This window comes from Carex rostrata, chromosome 3 (assembly GCF_964058835.1).
Source record: "Carex rostrata chromosome 3, lpCarRost1.2, whole genome shotgun sequence".
In the NCBI taxonomy this organism is placed as follows: domain Eukaryota; kingdom Viridiplantae; phylum Streptophyta; class Magnoliopsida; order Poales; family Cyperaceae; genus Carex; species Carex rostrata.
Genome location: NC_135920.1, coordinates 11,486,728 through 11,499,114, shown reverse-complemented (window position 1 = coordinate 11,499,114; position 12,387 = coordinate 11,486,728). Strand labels below are relative to the sequence as shown.

The 12,387-nt window shown below is 35.4% G+C and overlaps 1 protein-coding gene and 1 long non-coding RNA gene across 2 annotated transcripts; both read left to right on the top strand.

Annotated features, from left to right (window-relative positions):
- Positions 1-254: 254 nt before the first annotated feature.
- On the top strand, positions 255-7,165 carry LOC144551492 (uncharacterized). The gene is made up of 11 exons (XM_078299460.1): positions 255-635; positions 717-936; positions 2,038-2,238; positions 2,720-2,790; positions 2,870-3,032; positions 3,147-3,740; positions 4,038-4,418; positions 4,540-4,679; positions 5,878-6,013; positions 6,321-6,434; positions 6,821-7,165. Exons 1-11 carry the CDS (start codon positions 340-342, stop codon positions 6,872-6,874), a joined length of 2,370 nt encoding a protein of 789 aa, XP_078155586.1. The 5' UTR covers positions 255-339; the 3' UTR covers positions 6,875-7,165.
- A 772-nt stretch (positions 7,166-7,937) lies between these two features.
- On the top strand, positions 7,938-8,235 carry LOC144551367 (uncharacterized). The gene is made up of 2 exons (XR_013510810.1): positions 7,938-8,089; positions 8,169-8,235. It is a non-coding gene; the product is annotated as an uncharacterized LOC144551367 (long non-coding RNA).
- Positions 8,236-12,387: the final 4,152 nt, after the last annotated feature.

Genomic DNA, 12,387 nt, shown 5'->3' with positions numbered 1-12,387 from the left:
ACCATACATAACCAAGCAAGATTCTTCGAGTGGATCAGAATTTAAACAGTCAAGACAAGCTCGGGAACTGTCCACGAGGACCACGAGACAATCTCGACATCATAGCGAAAGTTTTCGACACACTAACCAGCCGATGTCCACATCCTTTACACCAAGTCACAAACCCAACCATTCACGCTCGCTTGTCTCTAATCGGTTCCAACTGCATATCCATTTTAAACCCAATCCAATACTTGATTAATCCACTCCGCTTTTGAGTCCTGATACAACCATAACAGCGTCATCTCGCCCATTTCCAAACGGGTCGAACCGGATACCCTATCCGAAACCCACACAACAATGACCTCATCTACCCGCCACTGGCGCGACATGCTCGTCCCGCTACGCCTCTTCAAATCCCGCCCTTTGACGGCTTTTCCACCAAACTCCAACCCCCGTGCATATCAAGGGCCTCTTCGCTTCCCTTCGTTACCTCCGCTATTCCAAAAATCCCAAAAGAAACGCTTCTCTACTAAAATGGGCTCTCTCCCCGCCGTCGGAAATGCATTGTCGCCGCTCCCGTACCCTCCGGTTCGGCGAGATGACTCCGTCGTTGACAACTATCACGGAGTTCTCGTTCCCGATCCGTACAGATGGTTAGATCTGTAAAGTTTCAGACAATTGATTTACATTTTAGTTGTCCTTTTTTAATTTACTTGAGCTTCGGGTTGGTATAGGTTGGAGGATCCGGATTCGGAGGAGGTGAAGGAGTTTGTGGAGATGCAAGCAGAAGTAACTGAGTCCGTGTTGGCGAATTGCGAGGAGAGAGGGAGACTTAGAGAGGAGATAACTACGCTGTTTGATCACCCCCGGTACGATACTCCGTTTAGGCGGGGTGACAAGTATTTCTTTTTCCATAACACAGGTCTTCAAGCCCAGAGTGTCCTTTATGTCCAAGTAAGAAACTAGGAGCTCCTATTTTCTGTATTTTTCTTTTCTCTGTAAATTGCTCGTTAGATTTTTCTTTAATTAGGGATGTAAATTGGTGTCTTGTGCAATTTCGGAGGAGGGACAGTCATGACAGGTTAATGGTTACATCACGTTAGGCATGCCGTGACCACACATCCAAAAGTTGTTGGTCATGATTGTCACGTATGGTCACAATTAACTATTATTTTTTCATAATTTAAGTTAGTTTATTCAAGATTCACCATTCAATCAAGATATAGTGGTCCTAATCACATGTGACTCGCGTGGCTACGTGCTGTGCCATAACCAGACCAGTTCGCGTGTCGTGCCATGCCAATTTTCCAAAAGATGGTCACGTCACGTGAATGGTTATGACACACGACATGCAAGTCACGGCACGTGACCAACACACGTGTGTATGCTGTCACGACGTGACTTTGTTTAATATCCTAACTTCAATGGTTTAGGGTATGTGTGGCTGTGAGTTTTGACTTTAGAAATTTGAGCTTTTGGTGAGTGTTATATTCGCTTGGCTTATATGGCAACAACTTGATGTGGGAGAAAAGGACATAATGAGGGAAGAAACAAGGAAACATGGATTAGTGCTATCTTGACATTATGGGATCATAGACCCAAGGAAAAGTCGTGAAAGTTATTTTCTTGTACTGCTCAATTTATTATTTCTTTTTATATGGATAATCTACTGGTGTGGAAACACTTGTCAGATTAGATATTGATCTTTAATCTGTTTTGTTTTTCCTTGAACTAGAACTCATCTTCTTTGACAATATCAAATTAACAAAATTTATGAAGTTCAATCTTCAGATGAAGTTTAATTGATAGAGAATATTTGTTCATTTTGGTTGTTTTACTCGAAGTAGTCTCTTACATGAATAAATCCATACCACTGATGCTGCTTAACTAGATAAAATTAGTTTTGACTCTCCAGTGATTTTTATGAAATGGAAACAATTCACCCTTTGCAAATATTGTCACAAGAAAATTTCGTAACACCTTTGAGCGAAATGGAATGTGATGTCTACTTTTCTTGAGGTACATTTTAATGTTGGATTTGTATTACTCCTGTAGAATGATTTGGAAGGGGAGGCAGAGGTTCTATTGGATCCAAACAGCCTAAGCACTGATGGGACAGTTGCTCTTAGCACCACTGCTATTAGTGAGGATGGCAAGTACTTGGCATATGGCATAAGTGAAAGTGGAAGTGATTGGGTTTCTATCAAGGTTATGTGTATTGAAGATAAAAAAGTGCTACCTGATAACATATCCTGGGTAAGCATTTATATAAATCTTTGTGCCATTAATAGTTTCAAGAGGAGGGTTCAAATGCCTCCATCATGTCTCCACTTTTTAATTTTCTTATAACAAAAATTTATATGTCAAGATAGTCTATTTTTTTAATCTACATGCACATAAAAAGTTATGACTTTTTTATTTTTATTTTATATTAATTATTAAGTTGAAAACTTAATGTTCAAAATTTATCCATATCGGTGTATTTTTGCAAGCTCTTGATAATAATCAAAATAATATCGAAATATCATGATTTTGATTTTTTATGTGTCCATAGAGAAAATGATACATATCATATCTAACGGTTTTATTTTGACATTGAAGTTTTATTTTAAGTTACTGTAGTTCTAATAATGTAGGCATGATGGAGGCACAAAATATGGAGGTGGCGTTTGAACCCCCCCTCTAGTTTCAATTATATTATGAACAAGGTTTGACTGTTTTTTAAACTGATTCACAGGTAAAGTTCTCAGCAATTAGCTGGACCCATGACAGCAAGGGATTTTTCTATGGTCGTTACCCTGCTCCCAAGTATGTATTGTTTCTTCATCCTACTTTAAAGTTTATAGATTTTAATTGTATGAAATTTGACCTGATGGTTGTTCAACAGGGAAGGGGATGAAATAGATGCTGGCACTGAGACTGTTATTAATCTCAACCACGAGCTGTACTACCACTTCTTAGGCACTGACCAATCAGATGATATTTTATGCTGGAAGGACCCTGAACATCCAAAATATATTTTTGGTGCATCTGTTACAGATGATGGAAAGGTTTGTTTTTTGGTAATATTGATGTAATTGTTATTAGCTGGGCTGTCCCAGAGACAATGCTTACTATCTGTTAGGTAAAGTACTATAACTTATCTTTTTTCTTTTTTGGTACAGTATGCTCTTTTGGATATAACTGAAGGATGTGACCCTGTCAATAAATTGTACTACTGTGACTTATCTTCGCTCCCTAATGGGCTTGAAGGCTTTAAGGGCACTGGCAATCTTCTTCCTTTCATTAAATTTATTGACAACTTCGATGCCTCCTACAATGAAGTTGCTAATGATGGTAGTTTGTTCACTTTCCTAACCAACAAAAATGCCCCCAAAAAGAAGTTGGTACGGGTTGACCTTAACAATCCCGATTCATGGGAAGAAGTAGTGGCGGAGGATGAACATAATGTTCTGGAATATGCATATGCGGTTAACAACAACCAACTGCTGACTTGTTATATGTCAGATGTTAAGCATATTATACAAGTTAGGGATCTTAACACGGGAGACTTGTTATATGATTTGCCTTTGGATATTGGAAGTGTTTCTGGTCTTTCTTGCAGACGGAAAGATAGTCAAATTTTTATTGGATTTACAAGTTTTCTGACTCCTGGAATAATTTACAAGTGTGATCTGGTGTCTGGGACCCCTGAAATGAAAATATTCCGAGAAGTTTCTGTCTCAGGGTTTGACCGTACTGGTTTTGAAGTCAAGCAGGTATTGTTTAAAAATAAATGTTATATGTACTTTCTTGTTGATAAATTACTATGTTCCTATTATCTTATGGTCAACTATTCCCCGGTTATCAAGTTCTATTTTTGCCCCTGAATTTAGTCTTTTCCATATAAGATACAGGACAAATGGGAGAATGATTCACTTTGGCCAACAATATTTGAAATAGCAAGTTCGCATATTTATGAACAACACAACTGGGCATTCATTTATGCTTTTGTCATTGTTTAAGGATCAGACTTTTTCTTTATTTCACTGACCTGATCTACATTTTTCTCTCAGGTTTTTGTGTCTAGCCATGATGGAACAAAGATTCCCATGTTTATCGTCTCTAGAAAAAACATTACACTGGATGGATTGCACCCGACCCTGTTATATGGCTATGGTGGCTTTAACATAAGTATTACCCCTTCATTTAGCATAAGCCGTATTGTACTAACAAAAAGCCTAGGTGTTGTGTTTTGCATTGCAAATATTCGCGGTGGAGGTGAGTATGGTGAAGAGTGGCACAAAGCAGGGTCCCTTGCTAACAAGCAGAACTGTTTTGATGATTTTATTGCATCTGCTGAGTATCTTATTTCAACCGGCTATACAAACAGTAAGAGGTTATGTATTGAAGGTGGGAGCAATGGTGGGCTTCTTGTTGCTGCCTGTGTAAATCAGGTAAAAAAATTTTGAACTATGCTTCTCTGTTAAAAGTTTCATGGACCATAAAACTAGCTGCTTTTTCTTAATAAAATAATAATAAAGAGTTAACATAGTTTTTTTTTTGTTTTTTGTATAGAGGCCTGATCTGTTTGGCTGTGCCTTGGCGCATGTCGGTGTTATGGACATGCTTCGGTTTCATAAATTCACCATTGGTCATGCTTGGACAACAGATTATGGCTGCTCTGAAAAAGAAGAAGAGTTTCATTGGCTTATTAAGTATGTCCATTATTTATATTTCCAGTTTTCCAGAGTTGCTGTTGCTGTTTTTTTAATGGGTTAGGATCCATTGACAACCCTTTTTATATTAACAAGCACAAACACCTAATATATCTAGTCTTAACACCAACAATCACATTAGCAGTGGTAAAAAAACACTATAACTAAACGCTAGCACGTGCAAGTATAACACCTAAACTATCCAATGCAAACAATTGTTGATCTGTATCCAAATGTTGAAATAACAAACTTGAAATTAACACTCTTAACACCATGATGTTCAAATATAAGCATCTAACATAGTTTTCTTAACACCAAATGTTAAAGTTAACTCAAAATAACAACAATGGACACGAATCTACCAAGTTCATATATGAAGCAGTAGATTGAACAGCTAGTATTGTAGGTATAAATACTTAATGGTACATGTATAAATACTTTACAGTTTTAAGTATTAACACTTTATAGCATTAAGTATAGTCACCCATGTCTGGCTGGGTACTTGGATGTGCACAGTGGTGCATAAATCATTTTGGGATGCAGGGGTATTCATTGTTGTTAATATTAATAAAAAAGTTAGGGGGGCAAAGAGGGGGATTTTGTTTGAATTCAGATCCAGTGAGGTAACCTAATTTTTTGGTTTTAAATTGGGACTGTTCGATTTGAATCCGCGACAATCCATCCCGAAGTGGAGCGCACACATCCTGAGCGACGGATTCGAATCCCAAATGACGGATTCGAATTGGATGGTCCCGATCCAAAACCAAAAATTGGGTTACTTTAGGGGATCCGGACCCATTTTGTTTGGGGTACTATTAGTAAACCTCTTTTATAAAATAGAATATTTATAGATACGTTGATTTCCTTGTAGATTGATTGTGTATAAATTTTTATGCAATTTCAATATTATTTGATGTTCTGTCAAATAGCATTAAATATGGACCGTTGCAAATTTCACGTTTGATACGTTGAAACTTGCATTAGAATTTATCATTTTCATGTTCATATGATGTGTACAACATATTGATTAAAATTATAGTTATTTTACGGTTGTCAACATTGTCAAACAAATCTGTTGTCAATGGGACCCTACCCTTCTACAATTAAGCTGTTACTGAGAGCCGAAGTTCCATATTTCTGGTTCAAACATCAGAGCTTATTATGAAATTAAATAAACACTAAAATTGTATATTTGCAGATACTCGCCACTACACAACGTAAAAAGACCATGGGAAAAGAGTGGGGACGTGCATAGCCAGTACCCATCAACTATGCTATTGACGGCAGATCATGATGACCGTGTTGTTCCTCTTCACTCTTTGAAATTACTTGCGGTAAGTTTGTTATATTTTATTCAAACATAATCTAAAGTTATATTGGTGTGGTGATATCTTCTGTTAGTACATGTTTGAGATAGCACCTAATATTATTATATTAAGTGACTTATATCTAAACTTCCACGTATATTGCAATGTTGTTCCTTGGTAATAAATTTTCTAGTGTCAAAATCATAATTTTTTTGCCACTATTGATCTGTTTGTTTCATTGTGTAATTTTGCTGAATTAGGTATAAATGGCCTTTTAATTGTTTTCATTTGAGACATGGTTGCAACTGTTCCTCTTTCTATGGGTTATTTGCAGACAATGCAATATGTGCTTTGTACAAGTGTTGAAGACAGTCCACAAAAGAATCCAATTATTGCTCGTATTGATCGCAAAGCGGGACATGGATCCGGCCGCCCAACCCAGAAGCTGGTTTCTTTTTTGACTCTTATTTCTTTAAACATTTGTCCGCTTTTGGTTTAAAACAAATTTAAAGAGAGATGAAGTGCCAAGCATTGGTTGAAACCAGTTATAGTAGAATGTTCCATTGGTTGTATGTTGTAAGTTAGACATTGGTCGGTACGTAGTGCCAAGCATGACTGCACGTAAAAGAGTCGGTACAAGTTAGATTTATTGGATAACCGCTGACACAGATTCCATTCCTGTGCTGGTTGTGGGCAGTACTACCACAAATTCATTTCTCATATAATGTAAAACATTGGTGCAAATTCCAAAAAAATTCTTGGACATTAAATGTAATAAGACGTAATTATATAAGATTTTAATATGGTTAACAAGTATCTCTAATCATGTCACAGATTGATGAAGCAGCTGACCGATATAGCTTTATGGCCAAGATGTTGGGTATCTAATGGCGGATATGAAGGCACAAATAGTTATTTAGACATTGCCTTACGGATGCATGCGCTTCTGGAAAGAATTTCTCGTGCAAGTTTAGTTGTTGTTTCTACCGAGTTAGTGAGGGAAAATATCTGTCGATTGATTTGTGGTTACACGTGTCATCTTGGAAATCATTGTGGAAAATAAAAATCTCCCCATAGTACAGTGGTCCTAGAAGAATATTTTGGTGCATGTATTATTCAATTACATATTTTGTTACGTGATATTTCAAAATTTTAATATGCGGGAAAATAAGTCATGAAGTAATATGTTAAAAGTATTCTAATTAGTTTTTGAAAAATTATTTACGGAGGTGGGTGTTGTTTAAGCCTCTTCTAAGGCGATCTAAATTTCGCCTATGGCGATTTCCTCCATCCACCTCATCTGCACCTCTATCTATATTTATTTTTTCCATTTGAGCATGTCTTTCTATTTGGAGATCTGACTACCGCTCTCTGTGTTTATGCCTAGTAGTTCTCACTACCGTTAGTTGTTTTGTTTTTGTTCGAGTTGATGTTTTTGTCGAGTGGATCCTACTATTGTTTCTCAGAGCTTCTGTCTAAGAGCATCTACATCCTTCAAACTATTAGAGTTTTTAATCTGACGTGGCAGTTTCTAATCCAGTTTCAGGGATGTGGAACAACATGAAAGTTTCTTATTAAGAAACTGTTTATAAACTCTATGTTGGCCAAATGATTGGCTCAAATTGTTTCTTCTTTTTAATTTGTTGCTGACGTGGCTTAATAGAAACTCTAAAATGAGTTTCAAGGATGTGAGAGTTAGAAACTTTAAAGACCATAATTTCTAAAAAACAGTTAACAGTTATTTAGAAATCCTTTTAAGTTTTAGGAATGTAGATGCTCTAATGGATTTGATCACTGCTCTTCTCTTCGACTTTTGAAGAGATTTTAATCAACAAGCGGTTTGTTTTTTCTTCTCTTCTTTTAAACTCTTCTTTTAAACTCTTCTTTTCCTCTTTAGCAATAGAAGAATGGATAGAACGATAGGGGTGGATGTAAAATTTTTGTCGGGGAAACAAGAATTGGATTCAAATAACTTATCAGGTTCAAACTCAATAACTAATCGGGTCTCTATGAATTCTTACATTAATTAAATTATCATGATATAAGCCTCAATTGACCATTTATATATGAGGTTATATTGAAGATACTGATAGTGGTGTAACAGTAACAACAACTAGGCAATTAGAGATTGGTTATATACAAAACTGATTGCAGTTAGCGCTATATAGTTAGAGTTGGTTAGAGACAAAACTGATTGTAATTGGAATTGAAGCTACAACTCTAATTCTCTATATATTGCAATTATCTCTCTGTCAGTTAGCGCTAGAAAATTAAGAGTTGGCGACTATTAGAGGAGAGCGAAAATTTTCGTGAGATTCGATATCGCTCCGATATTCCTTGGTGTGCTGCCGCTGGTGTGCTTCGAGTGAGTGAGTGAGAGAGAGAGAGAGAGAGAGAGAGAGAGAGAGAGAGATCGAGCGAGTCAGCGAGAATCGATATTCACCAAATTTCTTTTTCGTCAATTTCGTTTCCAAATTTCAATCAGAGAGAGTTGGGCTCCAGCTTCCTTTTTTACTCAGCTAAAAGTTTTGGACTCAGTCGAAATTATGTTTGGCTCCAGAGAATTTATATTGGACTTAATGAGAGGCAATTTAAATTCTAGAGGAAAGCAGAACTAAAATAACTCTATTTTTGCACTATGTTTTGAAAATCCAGAGAGGTGCAGCTGCCCCTCCGGCTACAGTGGGTCCGCCCCTGTGGAACAAGCTGTACATATATATATGCTTAGTTTATATGTTGTTGTCTGTTTTAGTTTGTATTGGTGTTTATTATGACTTTTTCTTTTTCTCTCCTCCCTCCCTTCTTTCGTTGTTGTTTATTTTAGTTTGTATTGGTGTTTATTATGACTTTTTTTTTTCTCTCCTCCCTCCCTTCTTTCGTTGTTGTCTGTTTTGGTTCGTATTGGTGTTTGTTATGACTCTCTTTTTTTTCCTCTTTCTCCTTCCCTTCTTTCTAGCTCTGATAGTTCTTCATTGAGATCACTAAGTGATGACTATTTCAATATGATTAATTCAGTTTCTGGTTTGATATGATTTAATGCCTTCATTAGAACTTCTTTGGAGTGACTGTCGTCATTGAAAAAAAAATCTAAATACCTCATTGAAAGTCACCTTCCAAAGATTATTATTCGCAAGGGGGATATCCGGATAGGCCAATGTATAAATAATTTCATTTGCGTATTAGGTGAAAACGTAAATGTCGGAATAATTCAACCTTTCATTAAAATTAACTTGTGGTTTAGTTTAATGCCCTCTTCAGATAGTTCATTCGTGCAAGGAGCTGCTGACAGTAATTTTTTTTTTTTTTTTTTTTTTTTTTTTGGGTGAAAAGCCCGTAGGAAGACAGTAATAGTTGCTTTTGAATGATACAAGGCCACAAGGGAGCTCATTTGAACAGCAACTGTTGCTGGATTTTCAGTCCAATTCTATTGTTCAACGAGTTTCTGGTTTTAGAAATCATGGACAGTACTATAAAAGATGAGCAGGCCTGTGTGAAGAAAAACCAAAACGAGATCTTACAAAACGAGAAATAAGAATTTCCGAAAGAAAAATAGTTTATCTGACCAAATCTAAGAGCATCTCTAACCGTGATTGCTTATGGATTACTTATGCTGATGTATCAATTGTTTTTGTAATTGTTGGATTGTATGGCTATTGCTTATTTAGTAATTCTTGAAAAAAATTGCTTAATAAGAAATCATTTTCTAAAAATGAGTTGGCCAAATGTTTAATTCTTATTGGCCAAGTGTTTAATTCTCTATTGTTTGGTTGATTGTACTAATGTAGGAGTGAATTGTTTAATTTCTAAAATTTTCATAATTGTTATTTAGTAGGGCTGCTAATGATTAAGGTTCGACTCAAACTCGGCTCGGCTTAATGAGAGAAGTAAAATGATTCAGCTCTAACTCGGCTCACTTTTAATAGAAAAAAGCTCAGCTCATGTAAGTACTTGGCTCGACTCGGCTCGGCTCATGTAAGCACTTGGCTCGACTCAGCTCGTGAGCTCGCGAGCCGGCTCATATTACATGTTGAAAAAATGATCATTTAACTATTTTAAAGAAATGATCAAAATGGAATAGAGATATTCCTGTGACTTTAAATTACATGTTGAAAAACTTTAATTATTTTTTAAAGAAATGATCTAACAAAATTTGAAAAAACGATCATTTCTTTAAAATAATTTCAAAATGCCAGCTTATATTACATGTTGAAAAACATTAAAATTTGAAAAAGAAAAAAATTTAAAATCTGAAAAATTTTGAAATTTAAAAAAAAATTGAAATTTCAAAAAAATTGAAATTTGGAAAAATTTGAAAAAAGTTGAAATTTGGAAAAATTTAAATTTTTTTCAGATTTAAAATTTTTTCAGATTTCAAAATTTTTCAGATTTAAAATTTTTTCAGATTTAAAATTTTTCAGATTTAAATTTTTTTCAGATTTCAAAATTTTCAGATTTCAAAATTTTTCAGATTTCAAATTTTTTCAGATTTCAAATTTTTTAGATTTCAAATGTTTTTCAGATTTCAAATTTTTTTCAGATTTCAAATTTTTCAGATTTCAAAATTTTTCATATTTCAGATTTCAAATTTCAAATTTTTTCTTTTTCAAATTTCAAAGTTTTCAACATGTAATATGAGCCGGCATTTTGAAATTATTTTAAAAAAATGATATTTTTTTTCAAATTTCTTTAGATTATTTTTTTAAAAAATAATCAAAGCTTTTCAACGTGTAATTTAAAGTCACAAGAATATCTCTATTCCATTTCAATCATTTCTTTAAAAATAATTAAATGATCATATTTTTAACATGTAATATGAGCCGACTCGCGAGTAGAGCCAAGTGTTTCTATGAGTCGAGTCGAGCCGAGCCGAGCTTTTTTCTTTCAAAAGTGAACCAAGTTGAATTAGGGCATTTTTTAGTTTCGAGTCCGATTCGTTATGAAATATTGAGCCGCTCAACTCATTGATTCGCGAGCCGGCTCGACTCATTAGCAACCCTATTATTTAGTAATTAATTTCAATTGCTGACCCTCAAAGAATAATTGACAATAATTTTGACATGTCGGAACTGGAAAACGTCTAGATTTTTCTGGATCCAATTATGCAATCTTTTCCATTGTGAAACTTCCATTTGCACCCACACAAAACACTTAAAATGCCTTTTCTACCTCAAAATACCTTAAACCGGTCCGGCGGTCGCCGCGGTCCAGATCTGTAATTAAAGCACGGTTCATTTCCTCGCTCCGTTTTTTTTTTATACTTCGCATATTCCTCATCTTCCAAGTACCATTCTGATATTGCAAGAACTTGCAGGGGTTCACAAGAAATAAATCCCTGTCTTTTCTTAACCGCCTTTTTCGCCGAAATTTTTATTAATAGAAAATATAATAAAAAAATATCCAGATTAGGGGACGCTTTTCGGGATTTTTCAGATATAAGGAAAACGTTTTTAAATATCGCGGCCAATGGCCGTTGTGGCTTATAACGGCCATACTTAGTGCCTTATTAACCATTCTAACTACATTAACCATGCTAATTGAACCAGAGAAAAAAACCGGAAAAAAACCCTGTCCGTTGTGAATAGAAACGGCCAGGCGAAAAAAATAAAAAATTGCTGTCCGTGATTAATAGCAACGGCCAGAAAAGAAAAAAAAATAAATAAATAAAAGAGGCTGTCCGCGATTAACAGCAACGGCCAGGGAAAAGATAAAAAAAAAAAAGAAAGAGGCTGTCCGTGATGGTTTGTAACGGGCAGGGGCGGAAGAAAAAAAAAAAAAAGAGCGGGCCGTGATAGATAGCAACGGCCTGTCGGTGGAAAAGTCTCCCCCCGAAGGACACTCTGGACGTAATTATTTCTGAAGGGCAATACAAAACAGTACTCTGAACGTAATTTTTCATGACGTCTATACAGCATATAAAATGCCATCAGCAGCTTGATTTGTATCATAACTTCATAATCTTCTCTTAATCTCCACTGAATACATTATCTCCTCTGAAAAAAAAAAAAGAAACCCTCTTAGATATTTTTCAATTATGAAAAATAATTAATTTATTGTAGAAAGTGTTGTGGAGTTTTGCATCGTGAAATATATATATTAGATAATCATTCCCTCCGCTGCACCATCAACAGGTTAGTTTCAAAATTTTCTATGTCATTATTGTCATAGACTGAAACTAGATTTCTTGACGGTGCTTCGGGGGGGATGTTTATCTGTTTCACGTTACAAAGCTCCCCCTCACTTTCTGAGGTTCTCGTATTGTGAATTATAGCTTCAATCCATATCGCATTATTGTCATCACCACACTAGCAACACTTTTTTGTATTATTATTTTGTTGTCATAAATGCTTAGTTTTTATAACTCTACGCATGCATCTGTATCATTGAAAAAGATTAGCATCTCA

Coding starts and splice junctions, on each gene's coding strand:
- LOC144551492 (XM_078299460.1), top strand. CDS start 340: ATGACCTCATCTACCCGCCACTGGCGCGACATGCTCGTCCCGCTACGC. Junction 3,033..3,146: donor CTGTTACAGATGATGGAAAG/GTTTGTTTTTTG, acceptor TTTTTGGTACAG/TATGCTCTTTTGGATATAAC. Junction 4,680..5,877: donor GAGTTTCATTGGCTTATTAA/GTATGTCCATTA, acceptor GTATATTTGCAG/ATACTCGCCACTACACAACG.